Genomic DNA, 26,471 nt, shown 5'->3' on the forward strand with positions numbered 1-26,471 from the left:
TAAGAGTGACTTGAAGTTCAGCCAATGTAGATAACGATAGCAGAATCCGTCCAATCAGAAGGTAGAACGATGGGCGGGAACAAGGTTTCGGCTGACTGATGCAATTTCCAATCGAGAACAGTAGGTGGAACAAGAGGACTGACAGAATGTGATCCAATGAAATTGCAGAATGCGAATACTGGAGGCGGTCCGATATCTGACTGACAAGAGAATCAGCCAATAGCGCAGCGGAGTGACCGGAGCGGCTGCTGGGAGGCGGTGTGTGGTGGCTGGAGCTCGGAGAAGCAGGAAGCGGTCGCAGGGCCTGGCGCTCGGCTCTCTCCCGCAGCGGCGTCGCCGGGACCTGGGCTGGAGGGCGGTACTCTGTCAGAAGCAACCAGAGAGACCCAGGTACGGCGTCCATTGCTGTACTAAGGAAGGGCGGGGCCTAGTTGTGTTACCCGCATGGGCGGAGCTATGGAACGATCCTCAGGGGTGGAGCCTAGTAGTATCGCCACTCTTGAGGTTATATAAGTGTGAGGGAGGAAGCCTGGCATTAGTGTCCCTGTAGCTGGAGGAGTGTGGTGTATCAGGGGAGGCCTATGGGAGACAGCGCCGGGGCGCCTCAGGAGGAGAGATGCTGGACATTACCTCATATAATAGCTGAGGCTGCTCCTCAGGGGCGGAGCCTACACTAATAGGGTGGAGCTTATGACTAATCCATACCCCTAGGTGATGAGGTTCCTGAGGAGCATATTACATAGTGGCCGTGTATATTACATTGTGGCCGTGTATATTACATTGTCCTGTATATTACATAGTGGCCGTGTATATTACATTGTGGCCGTGTATATTACATTGTCCTGTATTTTACATAGTGGCCGTGTATATTACATTGTGCTCCTGTATATTACATTGTGGCCGTGTATATTACATTGTCCTGTATATTACATTGTGGCCGTGTATATTACATTGTGCTCCTGTATATTACATTGTGGCCGTGTATATTACATTGTCCTGTATGTTACATAGTGGCCGTGTATATTACATTGTGCTCCTGTATATTACATTGTGGCCGTGTATATTACATTGCGGCCGTGTATATTACATTGCGGCCGTGTATATTACATTGCGGCCGTGTATATTACATTGTGGTCCTGTATATTACATTGTGGCCGTATATATTACATTGTCCTGTATATTACATTGTGGTCGTGTATATTACATTGTGGCCGTATATATTACATTGCGGACGTGTATATTACATTGTGCTCCTGTATATTACATTGTGGCCGTGTATATTACATTGTGGCCGTGTATATTACATTGTGCTCCTGTATATTACATTGCGGCCGTGTATATTACATTGCGGCCGTGTATATTAGATTGCGGCCGTGTATATTAGATTGCGGCCGTGTATATTAGATTGCGGACGTGTATATAACATTGTGGCCGTGTATATTACATAGTGGCCGTGTATATTACATTGTGCTCCTGTATATTACATTGTGGCCGTGTATATTACATTGTGGCCGTGTATATTACATTGTGCTCCTGTATATTACATTGCGGCCGTGTATATTACATTGTGGTCCTGTATATTACATTGCGGCCGTGTATATTACATTGCGGACGTGTATATAACATTGTGGCCGTGTATATTACATTGTGCTCCTGTATATTACATTGTGCTCCTGTATATTACATTGTGGCCGTGTATATAACATTGTGGCCGTGTATATTACATTGTCCTGTATATTACATTGCGGACGTGTATATTACATTGTGGCCGTGTATATTACATTGTGCTCCTGTATATTACATTGTGCTCCTGTATATTACATTGTCCTGTATATTACATTGCGGCCGTGTATATTGCATAGTGGTCGTGTATATTACATTGTCCTGTATATTACATTGTGGCCGTGTATATTACATTGTCCTGTATATTACATTGTGGCCGTGTATATTACATTGTGCTCCTGTATATTACATTGTGCTCCTGTATATTACATTGTGCTCCTGTATATTACATTGTGGCCGTGTATATTACATAGTGGCCGTGTATATTACATTGTGGCCTTGTATATTACATTGTGCTCCTGTATATTACATTGTGCTCCTGTATATTACATAGTGGCCGTGTATATTACATTGTGGCCGTGTATATTACATTGTGGCCGTGTATATTACATTGTGGCCGTGTATATTACATTGTGCTCCTGTATATTACATTGTCCTGTATAATACATTGCGGCCGTGTATATTGCATAGTGCTCCTGTATATTACATTGTGGCCGTGTATATTACATTGTGCTCCTGTATATTACATTGTGGCCGTGTATATTACATTGTCCTGTATATTACATTGCGGACGTGTATATAACATTGCGGCCGTGTATATTACATTGTCCTGTATATTACATTGCGGACGTGTATATAACATTGCGGCCGTGTATATTACATTGTCCTGTATATTACATTGTGCTCCTGTATATAACATTCTGGCCGTGTATATTACATTGTGCTCCTGTATATTACATAGTGGCCGTGTATATTACATTGTGCTCCTGTATATAACATTGTGGCCGTGTATATTACATTGTGCTCCTGTATATTACATAGTGGCCGTGTATATTACATTGTGCTCCTGTATATTACATTGTGCTCCTGTATATTACATTGTGGCCGTGTATATTACATTGCGGCCGTGTATATTACATTGCGGCCGTGTATATTACATTGTGGCCGTGTATATTACATTGTGGCCGTGTATATTACATTGTGGCCGTGTATATTACATTGCGGACGTGTATATAACATTGTGGCCGTGTATATTACATTGCGGACGTGTATATAACATTGTGCTCCTGTATATTACATTGTGCTCCTGTATATTACATTGCGGCCGTGTATATTACATTGTGCTCCTGTATATTACATTGCGGCCGTGTATATTACATTGTGCTCCTGTATATTACATTGTGGCCGTGTATATAACATTGTCCTGTATATTACATTGTGGCCGTGTATATTACATTGTCCTGTATATTACATTGTGGCCGTGTATATTACATTGTGCTCCTGTATATTACATTGTGGCCGTGTATATTACATTGTGGCCGTGTATATTACATTGTGCTCCTGTATATTACATTGTGGCCGTGTATATTACATTGTGCTCCTGTATATTACATTGCGGCCGTGTATATTACATTACGGCCGTGTATATTACATTGCGGCCGTGTATATTAGATTGCGGCCGTGTATATTAGATTGCGGCCGTGTATATTACATTGCGGCCGTGTATATTACATTGCGGCCGTGTATATTACATTGTGGTCCTGTATATTACATTGTGGCCGTATATATTACATTGTCCTGTATATTACATTGTGGCCGTGTATATTACATTGTGGCCGTGTATATTACATTGCGGACGTGTATATAACATTGTGGCCGTGTATATTACATTGTGCTCCTGTATATTACATTGTGGCCGTGTATATAACATTGTCCTGTATATTACATTGTGGCCGTGTATATTACATTGTGCTCCTGTATATTACATTGTGGCCGTGTATATTACATTGTGGCCGTGTATATTACATTGTGCTCCTGTATATTACATTGTGGCCGTGTATATTACATTGTGCTCCTGTATATTACATTGCGGCCGTGTATATTACATTACGGCCGTGTATATTACATTGCGGCCGTGTATATTAGATTGCGGCCGTGTATATTAGATTGCGGACGTGTATATAACATTGTGGCCGTGTATATTACATAGTGGCCGTGTATATTACATTGTGCTCCTGTATATTACATTGTGGCCGTGTATATAACATTGTGCTCCTGTATATTACATTGTGCTCCTGTATATTACATTGCGGCCGTGTATATTACATTGTGGTCCTGTATATTACATTGCGGCCGTGTATATTACATTGTCCTGTATATTACATTGCGGACGTGTATATTACATTGCGGACGTGTATATAACATTGTGGCCGTGTATATTACATTGTGCTCCTGTATATTACATTGTGCTCCTGTATATTACATTGTGGCCGTGTATATAACATTGTGGCCGTGTATATTACATTGTCCTGTATATTACATTGTGGCCGTGTATATTACATTGTCCTGTATATTACATTGTGGCCGTGTATATAACATTGTGGCCGTGTATATAACATTGTCCTGTATATTACATTGTGGCCGTGTATATTACATTGTGCTCCTGTATATTACATTGTGGCCGTGTATATTACATTGTGCTCCTGTATATTACATTGTGGCCGTGTATATTACATAGTGGCCGTGTATATTACATTGTGGCCTTGTATATTACATTGTGCTCCTGTATATTACATTGTGGCCGTGTATATTACATTGTGGCCGTGTATATTACATTGTGGCCGTGTATATTACATTGCGGACGTGTATATTACATTGTGCTCCTGTATATTACATTGTCCTGTATATTACATTGTCCTGTATAATACATTGCGGCCGTGTATATTACATAGTGGCCGTGTATATTACATTGTGCTCCTGTATATTACATTGTGGCCGTGTATATTACATTGCGGCCGTGTATATTACATTGCGGCCGTGTATATTACATTGTGGTCCTGTATATTACATTGTGGCCGTGTATATTACATTGTCCTGTATATTACATTGCGGCCGTGTATATTACATTGCGGACGTGTATATAACATTGTGGCCGTGTATATTACATGTGCTCCTGGTATATTACTTGTGGCCGTGTATATTACATTGTGCTCCTGTATATTACATTGTGGCCGTGTATATTACATGCGCCGTGTATATTACAATTGTGCTCCTGTATTTACATTGTGCTCCTGTATATTACATTGTGGCCGTGTATATTACATTGTCCTGTATATTACATTGTGGCCGTGTATATTACATTGTCCTGTATATTACATTGTGGCCGTGTATATTACATTGTGCTCCTGTATATTACATTGTGGCCGTGTATATTACATTGTGGCCGTGTATATTACATTGTGGCCGTGTATATTACATAGTGGCCGTGTATATTACATTGTGCTCCTGTATATTACATAGTGGCCGTGTATATTACATTGTGGCCGTGTATATTACATTGTGGCCGTGTATATTACATTGCGGCCGTGTATATTACATTGTGGTCCTTTATATTACATTGTGGCCGTGTATATTACATTGTCCTGTATATTACATTGTGGCCGTGTATATTACATTGCGGACGTGTATATTACATTGTGGCCGTGTATATTACATTGTGGCCGTGTATATTACATTTTCCTGTATATTACATTGTGGCCGTGTATATTACATTGTGGCCGTGTATATTACATTTTCCTGTATATTACATTGTGGCCGTGTATATTACATTGTGGCCGTGTATATTACATTGCGGACGTGTATATTACATTGTGGCCGTGTATATTACATTGTGGCCGTGTATATTACATTGTGCTCCTGTATATTACATTGTCCTGTATATTACATTGCGGCCGTGTATATTACATTGCGGCCGTGTATATTACATTACGGCCGTGTATATTAGATTGCGGCCGTGTATATTACATTGCGGACGTGTATATAACATTGCGGCCGTGTATATTACATTGTGCTCCTGTATATTACATTGCGGCCGTGTATATTACATTGTGCTCCTGTATATTACATTGTGGCCGTGTATATTACATTGCGGACGTGCATATTACATTGTCCTGTATATTACATTGTGCTCCTGTATATTACATTGTGGCCGTGTATATTACATTGTGGCCGTGTATATTACATTGTGGCCGTGTATATTACATTGCGGACGTGTATATTACATTGTGCTCCTGTATATTACATTGTGGCCGTGTATTTTACATTGTGGCCGTGTATATTACATTGTCCTGTATATTACATTGTGGCCGTGTATATTACATTGTCCTGTATATTACATTGTGCTCCTGTATATTACATTGTGGCCGTGTATATTACATTGTGGCCGTGTATATTACATTGTGCTCCTGTATATTACATTGCGGCCGTGTATATTACATTGTCTCCCTGTATATTACATTGTGGCCGTGTATATTACATAGTGGCCGTGTATATTACATAGTGGCCGTGTATATTACATTGTGCTCCTGTATATTACATTGTGGCCGTGTATATTACATTGTGGCCGTGTATATTACATTGTGCTCCTGTATATTACATTGCGGCCGTGTATATTACATTGTCTCCCTGTATATTACATTGTGGCCGTGTATATTACATTGTGGCCGTGTATATTACATTGTGCTCCTGTATATTACATTGTGGCTGTGTATATTACATTGTGGCCGTGTATATTACATTGTGGCCGTGTATATTACATTGTGCTCCTGTATATTACATTGCGGCTGTGTATATTACATTGTGGCTGTGTATATTACATTGTGGCTGTGTATATTACATTGCGGACGTGTATATAACATTGTGGCCGTGTATATTACATTGTGGCCGTGTATATTACATTGTGCTCCTGTATATTACATTGTGCTCCTGTATATTACATTGCGGCCGTGTATATTACATTGCGGCCGTGTATATTACATTGTGGTCCTGTATATTACATTGTGGCCGTGTATATTACATTGTGCTCCTGTATATTACATTGTGCTCCTGTATTTTACATTGTGGCCGTGTATATTACATTGCGGACGTGTATATTACATTGTGGCCGTGTATATTACATAGTGGCCGTGTATATTACATTGTGGCCGTGTATATTACATTGTGCTCCTGTATATTAAATTGCGGCCGTGTATATTACATTGTCCTGTATATTACATTGTGCTCCTGTATATTACATTGCGGCCGTGTATATTACATTGTGCTCCTGTATATTACATTGTGGCCGTGTATATTACATTGTGGCCGTGTAAATTACATTGCGGCCGTGTATATTACATTGCGGCCGTGTATATTACATTGTGCTCCTGTATATTACATTGCGGCCGTGTATATTACATTGCAGACGTGTATATTACATTGTGCTCCTGTATATTACATTGCGGCCGTGTATATTACATTGTGGCCGTGTATATTACATTGTCCTGTATATTACATTGTGCTCCTGTATATTACATTGTCCTGTATATTACATTGCGGCCGTGTATATTACATTGTGGCCGTGTATATTACATTGTCCTGTATATTACATTGTGGCCGTGTATATTACATTGTGGCCGTGTATATTACATAGTGGCCGTGTATATTACATTGTGGCCGTGTATATTACATTGTGCTCCTGTATATTACATTGCGGCCGTGTATATTACATTGTGGCCGTGTATATTACATTGTGCTCCTGTATATTACATTGCAGACGTGTATATTACATTGCGGCCGTGTATATTACATTGCGGCCGTGTATATTACATTACGGCCGTGTATATTACATTGCGGCCGTGTATATTAGATTGCGGCCGTGTATATAACATTGTGGCCGTGTATATTACATTGTGCTCCTATATATTACATTGTGCTCCTGTATATTACATTGCGGCCGTGTATATTACATTGTCCTGTATATATCATTGTGCTCCTGTATATTACATTGCGGCCGTGTATATTACATTGCGGCCGTGTATATTACATTGCGGCCGTGTATATTACATTGCGGCCTTGTATATTACATTGTGCTCCTGTATATTACATAGTGGCCGTGTATATTACATTGTGGCCGTGTATATTACATTGTGCTCCTGTATATTACATTGTGGCCGTGTATATTACATTGTGGCCGTGTATATTACATTGTGCTCCTGTATATTACATTGCGGCCGTGTATATTACATTGTGGCCGTGTATATTACATTGTGCTCCTGTATATTACATTGCGGCCGTGTATATTACATTGCGGCCGTGTATATTAGATTGCGGCCGTGTATATTAGATTGCGGCCGTGTATATTAGATTGCGGCCGTGTATATTAGATTGCGGCCGTGTATATTACATTGGACGTGTATATAACATTGCGGCCGTGTATATTACATTGTGCTCCTGTATATTACATTGTGCTCCTGTATATTACATTGCGGCCGTGTATATTACATTGCGGCCGTGTATATTACATTGTCCTGGGGGTCTGGGTCAGGCAGGTCCCCTCCTGTGTCACCTGTAATGTCTTCCTCCTGGGGGTCTGGGTCAGGCAGGTCCCCTCCTGTGTCACCTGTAATGTCTTCCTCCTGGGGGTCTGGGTCAGGCAGGTCTCCTCCTGTGTCACCTGTAATGTCTTCCTCCTGGGGGTCTGGGTCAGGCAGGTCTCCTCCTGTGTCACCTGTAATGTCTTCCTCCTGGGGGTCAGGGTCAGGCAGGTCTCCTCCTGTGTCACCTGTAATGTCTTCCTCCTGGGGGTCAGGCAGGTCCCCTCCTGTGTCACCTGTAATGTCTTCCTCCTGGGGGTCAGGCAGGTCCCCTCCTGTGTCACCTGTAATGTCTTCCTACTGTGGGTCTGGGTCAGGCAGGTCCCCTCCTGTGTCACCTGTAATGTCTTCCTCCTGGGGGTCTGGGTCAGGCAGGTCCCCTCCTGTGTCACCTGTAATGTCTTCCTCCTGGGGGTCTGGGTCAGGCAGGTCCCCTCCTGTGTCACCTGTAATGTCTTCCTCCTAGGGGGTCTGGGTCAGGCAGGTCCCCTCCTGTGTCACCTGTAATGTCTTCCTCCTGGGGGTCAGGCAGGTCTCCTCCTGTGTCACCTGTAATGTCTTCCTCCTGGGGGTCAGGCAGGTCCCCTCCTGTGTCACCTGTAATGTCTTCCTACTGGGGGTCTGGGTCAGGCAGGTCCCCTCCTGTGTCACCTGTAATGTCTTCCTCCTGGGGGGTCTGGGTCAGGCAGGTCCCCTCCTGTGTCACCTGTAATGTCTTCCTCCTGGGGGTCTGGGTCAGGCAGGTCCCCTCCTGTGTCACCTGTAATGTCTTCCTCCTGGGGGTCAGGCAGGTCCCCTCCTGTGTCACCTGTAATGTCTTCCTACTGGGGGTCTGGGTCAGGCAGGTCCCCTCCTGTGTCACCTGTAATGTCTTCCTCCTGGGGGTCTGGGTCAGGCAGGTCCCCTTCTGTGTCACCTGTAATGTCTTCCTCCTGGGGGTCTGGGTCAGGCAGGTCCCCTCCTGTGTCACCTGTAATGTCTTCCTCCTGGGGGTCTGGGTCAGGCAGGTCTCCTCCTGTGTCACCTGTAATGTCTTCCTCCTGGGGGTCTGGGTCAGGCAGGTCCCCTCCTGTGTCACCTGTAATGTCTTCCTCCTGGGGGTCTGGGTCAGGCAGGTCTCCTCCTGTGTCACCTGTAATGTCTTCCTCCTGGGGGTCAAGCAGGTCTCCTCCTGTGTCACCTGTAATGTCTTCCTCCTGGGGGTCAGGGTCAGGCAGGTCTCCTCCTGTGTCACCTGTAATGTCTTCCTCCTGGGGGTCAGGCAGGTCCCCTCCTGTGTCACCTGTAATGTCTTCCTCCTGGGGGTCAGGCAGGTCCCCTCCTGTGTCACCTGTAATGTCTTCCTACTGGGGGTCTGGGTCAGGCAGGTCCCCTCCTGTGTCACCTGTAATGTCTTCCTCCTGGGGGGTCTGGGTCAGGCAGGTCCCCTCCTGTGTCACCTGTAATGTCTTCCTCCTAGGGGGTCTGGGTCAGGCAGGTCCCCTCCTGTGTCACTTGTAATGTCTTCCTCCTGGGAGTCAGGCAGGTCCCCTCCTGTGTCACCTGTAATGTCTTCCTCCTGGGGGTCAGGCAGGTCCCCTCCTGTGTCACCTGTAATGTCTTCCTCCTGGGGGTCAGGCAGGTCCCCTCCTGTGTCACCTGTAATGTCTTCCTACTGGGGGGTCTGGGTCAGGCAGGTCTCCTCCTGTGTCACCTGTAATGTCTTCCTCCTGGGGGTCAGGCAGGTCCCCTCCTGTGTCACCTGTAATGTGTTCCTCCTGGGGGTCAGGCAGGTCTCCTCCTGTGTCACCTGTAATGTCTTCCTCCTGGGGGTCAGGCAGGTCCCCTCCTGTGTCACCTGTAATGTCTTCCTCCTGGGGGTCAGGGTCAGGCAGGTCTCCTCCTGTGTCACCTGTAATGTCTTCCTCCTGGGGGTCAGGCAGGTCTCCTCCTGTGTCACCTGTAATGTCTTCACCCTGGGGTCTGGCAGGTCTCCTCCTGTGTCACCTGTAATGTCTTCCTCCTGGGGGTCAGGCAGGTCTCCTCCTGTGTCACCTGTAATGTCTTCCTCCTGGGGGTCTGGGTCAGGCAGGTCTCCTCCTGTGTCACCTGTAATGTCTTCCTCCTGGGGGTCTGGGTCAGGCAGGTCTCCTCCTGTGTCACCTGTAATGTCTTCCTCCTGGGGGTCTGGGTCAGGCAGGTCTCCTCCTGTGTCACCTGTAATGTCTTCCTCCTGGGGGTCTGGGTCAGGCAGGTCCCCTCCTGTGTCACCTGTAATGTCTTCCTCCTGGGGGTCAGGCAGGTCCCCTCCTGTGTCACCTGTAATGTCTTCCTCCTGGGGGTCTGGGTCAGGCAGGTCTCCTCCTGTGTCACCTGTAATGTCTTCCTCCTGGGGGTCTGGGTCAGGCAGGTCCCCTCCTGTGTCACCTGTAATGTCTTCCTCCTGGGGGTCAGGCAGGTCTCCTCCTGTGTCACCTGTAATGTCTTCCTCCTGGGGTCTGGGTCAGGCAGGTCTCCCTCCTGTGTCACCTGTAATGTCTTCCTCCTGGGGGTCAGGCAGGTCTCCTCCTGTGTCACCTGTAATGTCTTCCTCCTGGGGGTCTGGGTCAGGCAGGTCTCCTCCTGTGTCACCTGTAATGTCTTCCTCCTGGGGGTCTGGGTCAGGCAGGTCCCCTCCTGTGTCACCTGTAATGTCTTCCTCCTGGGGGTCAGGCAGGTCTCCTCCTGTGTCACCTGTAATGTCTTCCTCCTGGGGGTCAGGCAGGTCCCCTCCTGTGTCACCTGTAATGTCTTCCTCCTGGGGGTCAGGCAGGTCTCCTCCTGTGTCACCTGTAATGTCTTCCTCCTGGGGGTCTGGGTCAGGCAGGTCTCCTCCTGTGTCACCTGTATTGTCTTCCTCTGGGGGTCAGGAAGGTCTCCTCCTGTGTCACCTGTAATGTCTTCCTCCTGGGGGTCTGGGTCAGGCAGGTCCCCTCCTGTGTCACCTGTAATGTCTTCCTCCTGGGGGTCTGGGTCAGGCAGGTCTCCTCCTGTGTCACCTGTAATGTCTTCCTCCTGGGGGTCAGGCAGGTCTCCTGTGTCACCTGTAATGTCTTCCTCCTGGGGGTCTGGGTCAGGCAGGTCCCCTCCTGTGTCAACCTGTAATGTCTTCCTCCTGGGGGGTCTGGGTCAGGCAGGTCTCCTCCTGTGTCACCTGTAATGTCTTCCTCCTGGGGGTCAGGCAGGTCTCCTCCTGTGTCACCTGTAATGTCTTCCTCCTGGGGGTCTGGGTCAGGCAGGTCCCCTCCTGTGTCACCTGTAATGTCTTCCTACTGTGGGTCTGGGTCAGGCAGGTCCCCTCCTGTGTCACCTGTAATGTCTTCCTCCTGGGGGTCTGGGTCAGGCAGGTCCCCTCCTGTGTCACCTGTAATGTCTTCCTCCTGGGGGTCTGGGTCAGGCAGGTCCCCTCCTGTGTCACCTGTAATGTCTTCCTTCCTAGGGGGTCTGGGTCAGGCAGGTCCCCTCCTGTGTCACCTGTAATGTCTTCCTCCTGGGGGTCAGGCAGGTCTCCTCCTGTGTCACCTGTAATGTCTTCCTCCTGGGGGTCAGGCCGGTCCCCTCCTGTGTCACCTGTAATGTCTTCCTCCTGGGGGGTCTGGGTCAGGCAGGTCCCCTCCTGTGTCACCTGTAATGTCTTCCTCCTGGGGGGTCTGGGTCAGGCAGGTCCCCTCCTGTGTCACCTGTAATGTCTTCCTCCTGGGGGTCTGGGTCAGGCAGGTCCCCTCCTGTGTCACCTGTAATGTCTTCCTCCTGGGGGTCAGGCAGGTCCCCTCCTGTGTCACCTGTAATGTCTTCCTACTGGGGGTCTGGGTCAGGCAGGTCCCCTCCTGTGTCACCTGTAATGTCTTCCTCCTGGGGTCTGGTCAGGCAGGTCCCCTCTGTGTCACCTGTAATGTCTTCCTCCTGGGGGTCTGGGTCAGGCAGGTCCCCTCCTGTGTCACCTGTAATGTCTTCCTCCTGGGGGTCTGGGTCAGGCAGGTCTCCTCCTGTGTCACCTGTAATGTCTTCCTCCTGGGGGTCTGGGTCAGGCAGGTCCCCTCCTGTGTCACCTGTAATGTCTTCCTCCTGGGGGTTCTGGGTCAGGCAGGTCTCCTTCCTGTGTCACCTGTAATGTCTTCCTCCTGGGGGTCAAGCAGGTCTCCTCCTGTGTCACCTGTAATGTCTTCCTCCTGGGGGTCAGGGTCAGGCAGGTCTCCTCCTGTGTCACCTGTAATGTCTTCCTCCTGGGGGTCAGGCAGGTCACCTCCTGTGTCACCTGTAATGTCTTCCTCCTGGGGGTCAGGCAGGTCCCCTCCTGTGTCACCTGTAATGTCTTCCTACTGGGGGTCTGGGTCAGGCAGGTCCCCTCCTGTGTCACCTGTAATGTCTTCCTCCTGGGGGGTCTGGGTCAGGCAGGTCCCCTCCTGTGTCACCTGTAATGTCTTCCTCCTAGGGGTTCTGGGTCAGGCAGGTCCCTCCTGTGTCACTTGTAATGTCTTCCTCCTGGGGTCAGGCAGGTCCCCTCCTGTGTCACCTGTAATGTCTTCCTCCTGGGGTCAGGCAGGTCCCCTCCTGTGTCACCTGTAATGTCTTCCTCCTGGGGGTCAGGCAGGTCCCCTCCTGTGTCACCTGTAATGTCTTCCTACTGGGGGGTCTGGGTCAGGCAGGTCTCCTCCTGTGTCACCTGTAATGTCTTCCTCCTGGGGGTCAGGCAGGTCCCCTCCTGTGTCACCTGTAATGTGTTCCTCCTGGGGGTCAGGCAGGTCTCCTCCTGTGTCACCTGTAATGTCTTCCTCCTGGGGGTCAGGCAGGTCCCCTCCTGTGTCACCTGTAATGTCTTCCTCCTGGGGGTCAGGGTCAGGCAGGTCTCCTCCTGTGTCACCTGTAATGTCTTCCTCCTGGGGGTCAGGCAGGTCTCCTCCTGTGTCACCTGTAATGTCTTCCTCCTGGGGGTCTGGCAGGTCTCCTCCTGTGTCACCTGTAATGTCTTCCTCCTGGGGGTCAGGCAGGTCTCCTCCTGTGTCACCTGTAATGTCTTCCTCCTGGGGGTCTGGGTCAGGCAGGTCTCCTCCTGTGTCACCTGTAATGTCTTCCTCCTGGGGGTCTGGGTCAGGCAGGTATCCTCCCTGTGTCACCTGTAATGTCTTCCTCCTGGGGGTCTGGGTCAGGCAGGTCTCCTCCTGTGTCACCTGTAATGTCTTCCTCCTGGGGGTCTGGGTCAGGCAGGTTCCCCTCCTGTGTCACCTGTAATGTCTTCCTCCTGGGGGTCAGGCAGGTCCCCTCCTGTGTCACCTGTAATGTCTTCCTCCTGGGGGTCTGGGTCAGGCAGGTCTCCTCCTGTGTCACCTGTAATGTCTTCCTCCTGGGGGTCTGGGTCAGGCAGGTCCCCTCCTGTGTCACCTGTAATGTCTTCCTCCTGGGGGTCAGGCAGGTCTCCTCCTGTGTCACCTGTAATGTCTTCCTCCTGGGGGTCTGGGTCAGGCAGGTCTCCTCCTGTGTCACCTGTAATGTCTTCCTCCTGGGGGTCAGGCAGGTCTCCTCCTGTGTCACCTGTAATGTCTTCCTCCTGGGGGTCTGGGTCAGGCAGGTCTCCTCTGTGTCACCTGTAATGTCTTCCTCCTGGGGGTCTGGGTCAGGCAGGTCCCCTCCTGTGTCACCTGTAATGTCTTCCTCCTGGGGGTCAGGCAGGTCTCCTCCTGTGTCACCTGTAATGTCTTCCTCCTGGGGGTCAGGCAGGTCCCCTCCTGTGTCACCTGTAATGTCTTCCTCCTGGGGGTCAGGCAGGTCTCCTCCTGTGTCACCTGTAATGTCTTCCTCCTGGGGGTCTGGGTCAGGCAGGTCTCCTCCTGTGTCACCTGTATTGTCTTCCTCCTGGGGGTCAGGCAGGTCTCCTCCTGTGTCACCTGTAATGTCTTCCTCCTGGGGGTCTGGGTCAGGCAGGTCCCCTCCTGTGTCACCTGTAATGTCTTCCTCCTGGGGGTCTGGGTCAGGCAGGTCTCCTCCTGTGTCACCTGTAATGTCTTCCTCCTGGGGGTCAGGCAGGTCTCCTGTGTCACCTGTAATGTCTTCCTCCTGGGGGTCTGGGTCAGGCAGGTCCCCTCCTGTGTCACCTGTAATGTCTTCCTCCTGGGGGGTCTGGGTCAGGCAGGTCTCCTCCTGTGTCACCTGTAATGTCTTCCTCCTGGGGGTCAGGCAGGTCTCCTCCTGTGTCACCTGTAATGTCTTCCTCCTGGGGGTCTGGGTCAGGCAGGTCCCCTCCTGTGTCACCTGTAATGTCTTCCTCCTGGGGGTCTGGGTCAGGCAGGTCTCCTCCTGTGTCACCTGTAATGTCTTCCTCCTGGGGGTCAGGCAGGTCTCCTCCTGTGTCACCTGTAATGTCTTCCTCCTGGGGGTCAGGCAGGTCTCCTCCTGTGTCACCTGTAATGTCTTCCTCCTGGGGGTCAGGCAGGTCTCCTCCTGTGTCACCTGTAATGTCTTCCTCCTGGGGGTCAGGGTCAGGCAGGTCTCCTCCTGTGTCACCTGTAATGTCTTCCTCCTGGGGGTCTGGGTCAGGCAGGTCCCCTCCTGTGTCACCTGTAATGTCTTCCTCCTGGGGGTCTGGGTCAGGCAGGTCTCCTCCTGTGTCACCTGTAATGTCTTCCTCCTGGGGGGTCTGGGTCAGGCAGGTCTCCTCCTGTGTCACCTGTAATGTCTTCCTCCTGGGGGTCTGGGTCAGGCAGGTCCCCTCCTGTGTCACTTGTAATGTCTTCCTCCTGGGGGTTTGGGTCAGGCAGGTCCCCTCCTGTGTCACCTGTAATGTCTTCCTCCTGGGGGTCAGGCAGGTCCCCTCCTGTGTCACCTGTAATGTCTTCCTCCTGGGGGTTTGGGTCAGGCAGGTCTCCTCCTGTGTCACCTGTAATGTCTTCCTCCTGGGGGTCTGGGTCAGGCAGGTCTCCTCCTGTGTCACCTGTAATGTCTTCCTCCTGGGGTCTGGGTCAGGCAGGTCCCCTCCTGTGTCACCTGTAATGTCTTCCTCCTGGGGGTCTGGGTCAGGCAGGTCCCCTCCTGTGTCACCTGTAATGTCTTCCTCCTGGGGGTCTGGGTCAGGCAGGTCTCCTCCTGTGTCACCTGTAATGTCTTCCTCCTGGGGGTCAGGCAGGTCTCCTCCTGTGTCACCTGTAATGTCTTCCTCCTGGGGGTCTGGGTCAGGCAGGTCTCCTCCTGTGTCACCTGTAATGTCTTCCTCCCCCACACAGTGACGTTATAGCTCTCCAGCAGATGAGGAGTTAACTTGACTGTTTGCTGCTCTCCCAGAATTCAGTGCAGGACCCAATGTTTTGCTGTCCTGGCTCCACCCCCTGACCTGTGATGTCACGGTCACATGACGCTGCTGTGTGTAACCAGGCCTCTGCTGGAAACCTGAGGAGATCCTGTACAGACAGCGAGCAGTGCGGGGGCCTCGGGGGGCCAGGAGGGTAAGGTGCACCCTGTATACTGACCCCCTGCACTTCCTGTCCCTCACTGCTCCCTGGAACATGTGTGAGAGAGATCTCTGTATAGTGTATATACCTCTCTGTATAGTGTGTGTGTATGTACCTCTCTGTATAGTGTATATACCTCTCTGTATAGTGTGTGTGTATACTTCTCTGTATAGTGTATATACCTCTCTGTATAGTGTGTATACCTCTCTGTATAGTGTGTATACCTCTCTGTATAGTGTATATACCTCTCTGTATAGTGTATATACCTCTCTGTATAGTGTGTATACCTCTCTGTATAGTGTGTATACCTCTCTGTATAGTGTGTATACCTCTCTGTATAGTGTGTGTATACCTCTCTGTATAGTGTGTGTATACCTCTCTGTATAGTGTATATACCTCTCTGTATAGTGTGTATACCTCTCTGTATAGTGTGTGTATACCTCTCTGTATAGTGTGTGTATACCTCTCTGTATAGTGTATATACCTCTCTGTATAGTGTGTGTATACCTCTCTGTATAGTGTGTGTATACCTCTCTGTATAGTGTGTATACCTCTCTGTATAGTGTATATACCTCTCTGTATAGTGTGTGTGTATGTACCTCTCTGTATAGTGTGTGTGTATGTACCTCTCTGTATAGTGTGTATACCTCTCTGTATAGTGTATATACCTCTCTGTATAGTGTATATACCTCTCTGTATAGTGTGTATACCTCTCTGTATAGTGTGTGTGTATGTACCTCTCTGTATAGTGTGTATATACCTCTCTGTATAGTGTATATACCTCTCTGTATAGTGTGTGTGTGTGTACCTCTCTGTATAGTGTGTATACCTCTCTGTATAGTGTGTGTGTGTGTGTGTATACCTCTCTGTATAGTGTGTATACCTCTCTGTATAGTGTGTGTGTGTGTGTGTATACCTCTCTGTATAGTGTGTGTATATACCTCTCTGTATAGTGTATATACCTCTCTGTATAGTGTGTATACCTCTCTGTATAGTGTGTGTGTGTGTGTATATACCTCTCTGTATAGTGTGTGTGTATATACCTCTCTGTATAGTGTGTATATACCTCTCTGTATAGTGTGTATATACCTCTCTGTATAGTGTGTATATACCTCTCTGTATAGTGTATATACCTCTCTGTATAGTGTGTATACCTCTCTGTATAGTGTATATACCTCTCTGTATAGTGTGTGTGTGTATGTACCTCTCTGTATAGTGTATATACCTCTCTGTATAGTGTATATACCTCTCTGTATAGTGTATATACCTCTCTGTATAGTGTGTGTATACCTCTCTGTATAGTGTGTGTATACCTCTCTGTATAGTGTGTGTATACCTCTCTGTATAGTGTGTGTATACCTCTCTGTATAGTGTATATACCTCTCTGTATAGTGTGTATACCTCTCTGTATAGTGTATATACCTCTCTGTATAGTGTATATACCTCTCTGTATAGTGTGTGTATACCTCTCTGTATAGTGTGTGTATACCTCTCTGTATAGTGTATATACCTCTCTGTATAGTGTGTATACCTCTCTGTATAGTGTATATACCTCTCTGTATAGTGTGTGTGTATGTACCTCTCTGTATAGTGTATATACCTCTCTGTATAGTGTATATACCTCTCTGTATAGTGTGTGTGTATGTACCTCTCTGTATAGTGTGTGTATACCTCTCTGTATAGTGTATATACCTCTCTGTATAGTGTATATGCAGGTGCTGAGGTCTAGGCTGCTGTAGGTCGGGCTCTGGTCCCTCCTTTAGGAAGTGTTTGGTATCCTCTTCCCCCTCCCGCCCTTCCAGGTCACGTGACCCCGGCCGTCTGTCTGGCCTCTTTATATTTCCAGGACAATGCAGGGTCTGTCCCCCGGCAGGAATGCGGCAGATCAGAGAGGTGGGAGGGGGTGCGGACCCCAGGATCAGCCATGGAGGACGGAGACGCGTCCTGCAACATACAGCTTAGCCTAGTGCCGAGGTATAAGGCCAGCGTTACGCCTGCAGGGTGTCTCCCCCCACACCGGTCATATACACCCCTACAGAGTGTATCCCCCCCCACACCGGTCACAGGTCTATAGGGCCAGCGTTACCCCTACAGGGTGTCTCCCCCCACACCGGTCATAGGTCTATAGGGCCAGCGTTACCCCTACAGGGTGTATCCCCCCACACCGGTCACAGGTCTATAGGGCCAGCGTAACCCCTACAGGGTGTATCCCCCCACACCGGTCATAGGTCTATAGGGCCAGCGTTACCCCTACAGGGTGTATCCCCCCACACCGGTCTTAGGTCTATAGGGCCAGCATTACCCCTACAGGGTGTATGCCCCCCACACCGTTCTAAAGGGCCAGCGTTACCCCTACAGGGTGTATCCCCCCACACCGGTCATAGGTCTATAGAGCCAGTGTTACCCCTGCAGGGTGTATCCCCCCCACTGGGGTCACAGGTCAATAAGGCCAGCGTTACCCCTACAGGGTGTATTCCCCCACACCGATCACAGGTCTGTAGGGCCAGTTTTACCCCTATAGGGTGTATCCCACCACTGGGGTAACAGGTCTATAGGGTCAGCGTAACCCCTACAGGGTGTATTCCCCCCCACACTTATCACAGGTCTATAGGGCCAGCATTATATGTATGGTGTGTAGAGTCATGGGGTATATCCCACCACAGGGGTAATCCTGCAGTCACAGGCTTACTTCTGATAACATAAGAGTTAATCTAACGCTGTCCTCTTTCCTAGGCCCACTGTGAAGTCCACCATGGGCGACATGAAAACCCCGGACTTTGATGATCTCTTAGCAGCATTCGATATTCCAGACATGGATGCCAATGAGGCGATTCACTCAGGGCCTGAGGATTCAGAGGGTCAAGGGAAACCATCATCGGGGGAGACTGTAGTAAGTGCCGAACATGGACTTCCACCAACAGACATCACCACGGTCAGCGTCATTGTCAAGAACACTGTGTGTCCTGAGCAGCCGGACTTACTGGACATTCATGGCAAGGAGGCGCCAGGTCTAGGCTCTCGACTCATTCAGAATGGATTTAACAGCCCAGAGGTGTCCCGGGCAATGGCGGCCGCCCCTCCGGCTTCTAATGGAGGTGAGAACTGGGCGCCCAGAGCTAAAGTAGGAAAAGCTTTAGATCTGTTCACTGTCTTCACACCGGTGGATAATCCCATCGACAGCCACGGGTCAGACTTGATCGACAGACCTCGGGATGTTAAGTTAAAGGAGAGGCCGTTATTTGAGTCCACAGACCCCGTTCTCAGTCCCCAGTCAGCTGAACCCTCGGTGGATGAAGACCATGGTCTGTCCAGGGTCGTCTCACCATCCTTTACCATTAGTAAAATCACTGGAGGTGTTGGATCTCTGGGACAGTTCCTGGGATCCCACTCTATCAAGGAAGAGCCAGATGAAGGGAGCCCGAGGAGCCCATCTTCCTCAGCAGACCTAAAGTGTGGCCCTCCTGGTCACGTACCTTCGTGGACTAACCCCGAGCTTAAACCAGAAGTTGCTTCCATCAAGATCACCGAAAAACCCAGTATCGTGAACAATGCAGAGGGCATGGTGCCCAAACCTCCAGCAGATCCTAAATCCTACGTGGAGTTTACCGATCTTCCAAAAGACAAAGTAAGCTCCGATGCCAGTGCCCCCGGCGTAAAGGAGGAACCGCACTGGAGCCCCAGAAGCTCACCCAGTGACCTCGAGGAAGAAGACGCCATCAGCTCCCCATCATCCAACTCCTCAAGACCCCTCAAAGTCCGAATTAAAACCATAAAGACCCAATCTGGGAGCATTACAAGGACTGTGACCAGGGTGTCCTCTGACTCTGATACAGTCACGTCTGTCCAGATGTCTGAGGGCTCTCCGCAGCCACCCGAGTCCAGTCAAGAGAACACCACCGCAGAACCAAAAGAAGATGCTACTGTATCGTCTCCAAAGGAGAAAACCAATCTTCCCAGTCCATCAAAAGTGGAGGTAGCCCAAGTGGTGAAATTACCGCTGGGCAATGGAGTAAAGCTGCAGGGCTCCATCCTTCCTGTATCTACCATTCAGAATGCCAGCAGCGTCATGCTCATGGCGGCCAGCGTGGCTCAGCAGAAAGCGGTGGTTGTGCCCTCCAAGGCCACCCAGGTCATGACCAAGAACATCATCCACCTGGTGCAGCATCCCTTGCCCTCTCCAGTCCCCCTGACCACTATTAGTGTGGCCAGCAGTGTTTCTACCAGTGCCACCGTCAGCACAACCAGCAGCCCGCAACGCAGCGCCACAGTGGTCATGGTGCAGTCCCAGAAACCCACCCCTGCCGTGGCCGGCACGGTTATCTCCCGCACACAGTCCAGTCTGGTGGAGAACTTCAACAAAATCCTCAACAGCAAAAATTTACTTCCCACCTACAAACCCAACCTCACCCCCCCAGTGGAGTCCAGCCTCAGCCTCCCTCTCTTCGGATTCCGCTGCCTGGAATGTGGAGACTCCTTTGCGCTGGAGAAAAGTCTGGCCCGTCACTATGACCGAAGGAGCATGAGGATTGAGGTGACCTGCAACCACTGCACCAAGCGCCTGGTGTTCTTCAATAAGTGCAGCCTCCTCCTGCACGCCCGCAAGCACAAGGACAACGGCCTGGTGATGCAGTGCTCCCACCTGGTCATGAGGCCCATCGCCCTGGAGCAGATGATCGGCCAGCCGGATGTTACGCCTCTGGTGTCTGTTGCTGTCCTGACTCCGGGGAATGCCACCACACCTGGTCCGGCTCAGGACACGGCAGCCACCGCCAGCCCCACCAGCGACTCTGCCATTCTACCAGAGCAGTCTACCTACTCCACCTTCCGGTGCCTGGAGTGTAAGGAGCAGTGTAAGAACAAGGCAGGGCTGGCCCTTCACTTCCAGCAGCTCTCCTCCTCCGCAGCCAGTGGCAGCACGGTACGTGGTGTCTGAGCCCTGACATGGGGATGGGGGGGGGGGGGGGGCGGTGTGCAGACAGGTGACAGAATAAACAATGACACCGCTCTCTCTTCCAGGTGTGTTCTTTGTGTCCCATGATGATGCCAAATCGGTGCAGTTTTGAAGCCCACCAGCGCATGCACAAGCAGAGCCCCCCAAATGTGTGTCCAGAATGTGGGGGCAACTTCCGCATTGAAAACTTTCAGACTCATCTGAAGGAGACGTGTCTACATTTCTCACGCAGGATTGGCTACAGGTATTCTAAGAGGCTTTTAGGAGGAGGGGTCTGCGGGGTGCTGACTGCATAACCCTGTCCCCCCTCTATCCCTGTGCAGGTGCCAGAGCTGTGCGGTGGTGTTTGGAGGGGTGAACTCCATCAAGTCTCACATCCAGACCTCTCATTGTGAGGTGTTTCATAAGTGCCCAGTCTGCCCCATGGCCTTCAAATCTGCGCCCAGTGCTCATGCCCACATATACACCCAGCATCCAGGATTCAACAACCAACAAGCCAAGTAAGTTCTCACCAGACTGATCCCCTAGCATGTATAGGGATAGAACTACTATAATGTCCACAACCAGGAAAGAGAGCTTGCACTGGCCGGCATTGCTGCAACCCAGTCCGTGTATTCCCAGGCCATTAGGCTTGTGAGGGAAGGGAGGTGAGCGGGTCCAAGTCAACAGGCCGCTTCATGTGCTGAACGTACACCACTTCCATCCCTGGCCGGAAGAAGCACCATCTGGGAGTGAGACAGCTGTCTGGGGGTTGTGCACGCCTGCCGCCGCACCATAAGGGTAGCTTCACACGTACCGGATTTGCAGTGGTCCTTGCGAATCCTTGTACTGTAAAGTTCAATGGGGTTACATACCTGCAGTGGAGTTTTCACGTGCACGAGCCTCACGTGCAGCTGCAAATCTGGTACGTGTGAAACTACCCTAATATGTATAAATATGTAAGTGGCCCCCGACTCTTCCATTAGCCAGGCTGTATTACTATCCTGCAGCATATCCGTTGTATATGTAATAAACAGCTATGTTAGCGGCCAGAGCTTCAGTTTAGTATGTGGTGCTTCGCGTTCGCTCCTCCCTTATTATCACATCTTCTCTGGTTTTGTCTCCTATTTCACCAGGATGATCTATAAATGTGCGATGTGTGATACGGTTTTTACCCACAAACCTTTGCTTTGCTCCCATTTGGATCATGCTCATTTTGACCAGCAGCTGGGGAATCAGAGGGTCAGTGTCTTCAAATGCCCAGACTGCCCTTTACTATTTGCCCAGAAGCGAACCATGCTGGAGCACCTGAAGGTAGGAGGCGCCAAGGCACCTGTATAGTAGACTGTATCGCCCGTGTGTAGAGAGCGGATGCCAGCGCCCGTGTGTAGAGAGCGGATGCCAGCGCCCGTGTGTAGAGAGCGGATGCCAGCGCCCGTGTGTAGAGAGCGGATGCCAGCGCCCGTGTGTAGAGAGCGGATGCCAGCGCCCGTGTGTAGAGAGCGGATGCCAGCGCCCGTGTGTAGAGAGCGGATGCCAGCGCCCGTGTGTAGAGAGCGGATGCCAGCGCCCGTGTGTAGAGAGCGGATGCCAGCGCCCGTGTGTAGAGAGCGGATGCCAGCGCCCGTGTGTAGAGAGCGGATGCCAGCGCCCGTGTGTAGAGAGCGGATGCCAGCGCCCGTGTGTAGAGAGCGGATGCCAGCGCCCGTGTGTAGAGAGCGGATGCCAGCGCCCGTGTGTAGAGAGCGGATGCCAGCGCCCGTGTGTAGAGAGCGGATGCCAGCGCCCGTGTGTAGAGAGCGGATGCCAGCGCCCGTGTGTAGAGAGCGGATGCCAGCGCTGCCCTCTCTCTTACAGACCACCCATAACAGTGTGGTGAGGGAGGACCCCCCTCAGTCTCAGGAGCTTCTCACTCCTAAGCCGGAGCCCATGGAGATGCCAGTCAGTAAGCCGTCCGATCCTGAGCCGGAGGGGGAGGTGGAGGACTCCTCGTCATCGGATTCACCAAGCTCCCCAGAACTGAAGAAGAAAGGGAAGACCAAAGATGTGAGAAAGCCGGGGACCCCCCGACAGAGGAGCAACTGCTGCACCTGTGGGATCTGTCACTCCTGGTTCCCGGAGAGGGATGAGTACGTCCTGCACATGAAGAAGGAACACGGAAAGGTCAGGAGTCCAGGGCCAAGTGTCATGGAGGAGGGAGAACGGGGTGAGGGGCTGGGGTTATATAGCCAGATAGGAAGGATCAGTATATAGCCGGACTAGGGCTTGGTATATAGATAGGGGTGATGAGGGGCTGGGTATATAGAGATCAGTATATAGATAGGGGTGATGAGGGGCTGGGTATATAGATAGAGGAGGTGAGGGGCTGGGTATATAGAGATCGGTATATAGATAGGGGTGATGAGGGGCTGGGTATATAGAGATCAGTATATAGATAGGGGTGAGGAGGAGCTGGGTATATAGATACATTACTTACAGAGTGACCTGATATATTCTATACATTACATACAGAGTGACCTGATATATTCTATACATTACATACAGAGTGACCTGATATATTCTATACATTACATACAGAGTGACCTGATATATTCTATATACATTACATACAGAGTGACCTGATATATTCTATACATTACATACAGAGTGACCTGATATATTCTATATACATTACATACAGAGTGACCTGATATATTCTATAGACATTACATACAGAGTGACCTGATATATTCTATACATTACATACAGAGTAACCTGATATATTCTATACATTACATACAGAGGGACCTGATATATTCTATACATTACATACAGAGTGACCTGATATATTCTATACATTACATACAGAGTGACCTGATATATTCTATAGAGTCATTACATACAGAGTGACCTGATATATTCTATACATTACATACAGAGTGACCTGATATATTCTATACATTACATACAGAGGGACCTGATATATTCTATACATTACATACAGAGTGACCTGATATATTCTATAGACATTACATACAGAGTGACCTGATATATTCTATACATTACATACAGAGTGACCTGATATATTCTATAGAGACATTACATACAGAGTGACCTGATATATTCTATATACATTACATACAGAGTGACCTGATATATTCTATATACATTACATACAGAGTGACCTGATATATTCTATACATTACATACAGAGGGACCTGATATATTCTATACATTACATACAGAGTGACCTGATATATTCTATAGAAACATTACATACAGAGTGACCTGATATATTCTATACATTACATACAGAGGGACCTGATATATTCTATACATTACATACAGAGTGACCTGATATATTCTATATACATTACATACAGAGTGACCTGATATATTCTATACATTACATACAGAGGGACCTGATATATTCTATACATTACATACAGAGTGACCTGATATATTCTATAGAGACATTACATACAGAGGGACCTGATATATTCTATACATTACATACAGAGGGACCTGATATATTCTATATACATTACATACAGAGTGACCTGATATATTCTATAGAGACATTACATACAGAGGGACCTGATATATTCTGGAGACATTACATACAGAGGGACCTGATATATTCTATACATTACATACAGAGTGACCTGATATATTCTATACATTACATACAGAGTGACCTGATATATTCTATACATTACATACAGAGTGACCTGATATATTCTATACATTACATACAGAGGGACCCGATATATTCTATACATTACATACAGAGGGACCTGATATATTCTATATACATTACATACAGAGTGACCTGATATATTCTATAGAGACATTACATACAGAGGGACCTGATATATTCTATACATTACATACAGAGGGACCTGATATATTCTATATACATTACATACAGAGTGACCTGATATATTCTATAGAGACATTACATACAGAGGGACCTGATATATTCTGGAGACATTACATACAGAGGGACCTGATATATTCTGGAGACATTACATACAGAGTGACCTGATATATTCTATACATTACATACTGAGTGACCTGATATATTCTATACATTACATACAGAGTGACCTGATATATTCTATATACATTACATACAGAGTGACCTGATATATTCTATACATTACATAGAGTGACCTGATATATTCTATATACATTACATACAGAGTGACCTGATATATTCTATACATTACATACAGAGTGACCTGATATATTCTATACATTACATACAGAGGTACCTGATATATTCTATACATTACATACAGAGTGACCTGATATATTCTATACATTACTACACAGAGTGACCTGATATATTCTATACATTACATACAGAGTGACCTGATATATTCTATACATTACATACAGAGTTACCTGAAATATTCTATAGAGACATAACATACAGAGTGACCTGATATATTCTATAGACATTACATACAGAGTGACCTGATATATTCTATACATTACTACACAGAGTGACCTGATATATTCTATACATTACATACAGAGTGACCTGATATATTCTATACATTACATACAGAGTTACCTGAAATATTCTATAGAGACATAACATACAGAGTGACCTGATATATTATATAGACATTACATACAGAGTGACCTGATATATTCTATACATTACATACAGAGTGACCTGATATATTCTATACATTACATACAGAGGGACCTGATATATTCTATACATTACATACAGTGACCTGATATATTCTATACATTACATACAGAGAGACCTGATATATTCTATACATTACATACAGAGTGACCTGATATATTCTATAGAGACATTACATACAGAGGGACCTGATATATTCTATACATTACATACAGAGGGACCTGATATATTCTATATACATTACATACAGAGGGACCTGATATATTCTATAGAGACATTACATACAGAGGGACCTGATATATTCTGGAGACATTACATACAGAGGGACCTGATATATTCTGGAGACATTACATACAGAGTGACCTGATATATTCTATACATTACATACTGAGTGACCTGATATATTCTATACATTACATACAGAGTGACCTGATATATTCTATATACATTACATACAGAGTGACCTGATATATTCTATACATTACATAGAGTGACCTGATATATTCTATATACATTACATACAGAGTGACCTGATATATTCTATACATTACATACAGAGTGACCTGATATATTCTATAGACATTACATACAGAGGGACCTGATATATTCTATACATTACATACAGAGGTACCTGATATATTCTATACATTACATACAGAGTGACCTGATATATTCTATACATTACTACACAGAGTGACCTGATATATTCTATACATTACATACAGAGTGACCTGATATATTCTATAGACATTACATACAGAGTGACCTGATATATTCTATACATTACTACACAGAGTGACCTGATATATTCTATACATTACATACAGAGTGACCTGATATATTCTATACATTACATACAGAGTTACCTGAAATATTCTATAGAGACATAACATACAGAGTGACCTGATATATTATATAGACATTACATACAGAGTGACCTGATATATTCTATACATTACATACAGAGTGACCTGATATATTCTATACATTACATACAGAGGGACCTGATATATTCTATACATTACATACAGTGACCTGATATATTCTATACATTACATACAGAGAGACCTGATATATTCTATACATTACATACAGAGTGACCTGATATATTCTATATACATTACATACAAAGTGACCTGATATATTCTATACATTACATACAGAGTGACCTGATATATTCTATATACATTACATACAGAGTGACCTGATATATTCTATACATTACATACAGAGAGACCTGATATATT

At 47.7% G+C, this 26,471-nt stretch overlaps 1 protein-coding gene across 3 annotated transcripts in view; it reads left to right on the forward strand.

The window, feature by feature from the left end:
* The first annotated feature begins 232 nt into the window (after positions 1 to 232).
* The window catches only part of ZNF687 (zinc finger protein 687), a 49,253-nt gene continuing 23,014 nt past the window's right edge, over positions 233 to 26,471 (forward strand). The window contains exons 1-7 of one of the 3 annotated variants that reach the window (XM_069951429.1): positions 233 to 390; positions 17,496 to 17,623; positions 18,383 to 20,567; positions 20,666 to 20,844; positions 20,924 to 21,100; positions 21,716 to 21,893; positions 22,437 to 22,742. In XM_069951429.1, the coding sequence (XP_069807530.1) occupies positions 17,574 to 17,623; positions 18,383 to 20,567; positions 20,666 to 20,844; positions 20,924 to 21,100; positions 21,716 to 21,893; positions 22,437 to 22,742 (3,075 nt within the window). In that variant the 5' untranslated portion in view covers positions 233 to 390; positions 17,496 to 17,573. Of the gene's footprint in view, positions 391 to 15,540; positions 15,644 to 17,495; positions 17,624 to 18,382; positions 20,568 to 20,665; positions 20,845 to 20,923; positions 21,101 to 21,715; positions 21,894 to 22,436; positions 22,743 to 26,471 lie in introns of those variants that run through there. The other 2 variants (XM_069951430.1, XM_069951428.1) reach the window with 2 other exon arrangements.

This window comes from Dendropsophus ebraccatus, chromosome 13, assembly GCF_027789765.1.
Source record: "Dendropsophus ebraccatus isolate aDenEbr1 chromosome 13, aDenEbr1.pat, whole genome shotgun sequence".
In the NCBI taxonomy this organism is placed as follows: Eukaryota; Metazoa; Chordata; class Amphibia; order Anura; family Hylidae; genus Dendropsophus; species Dendropsophus ebraccatus.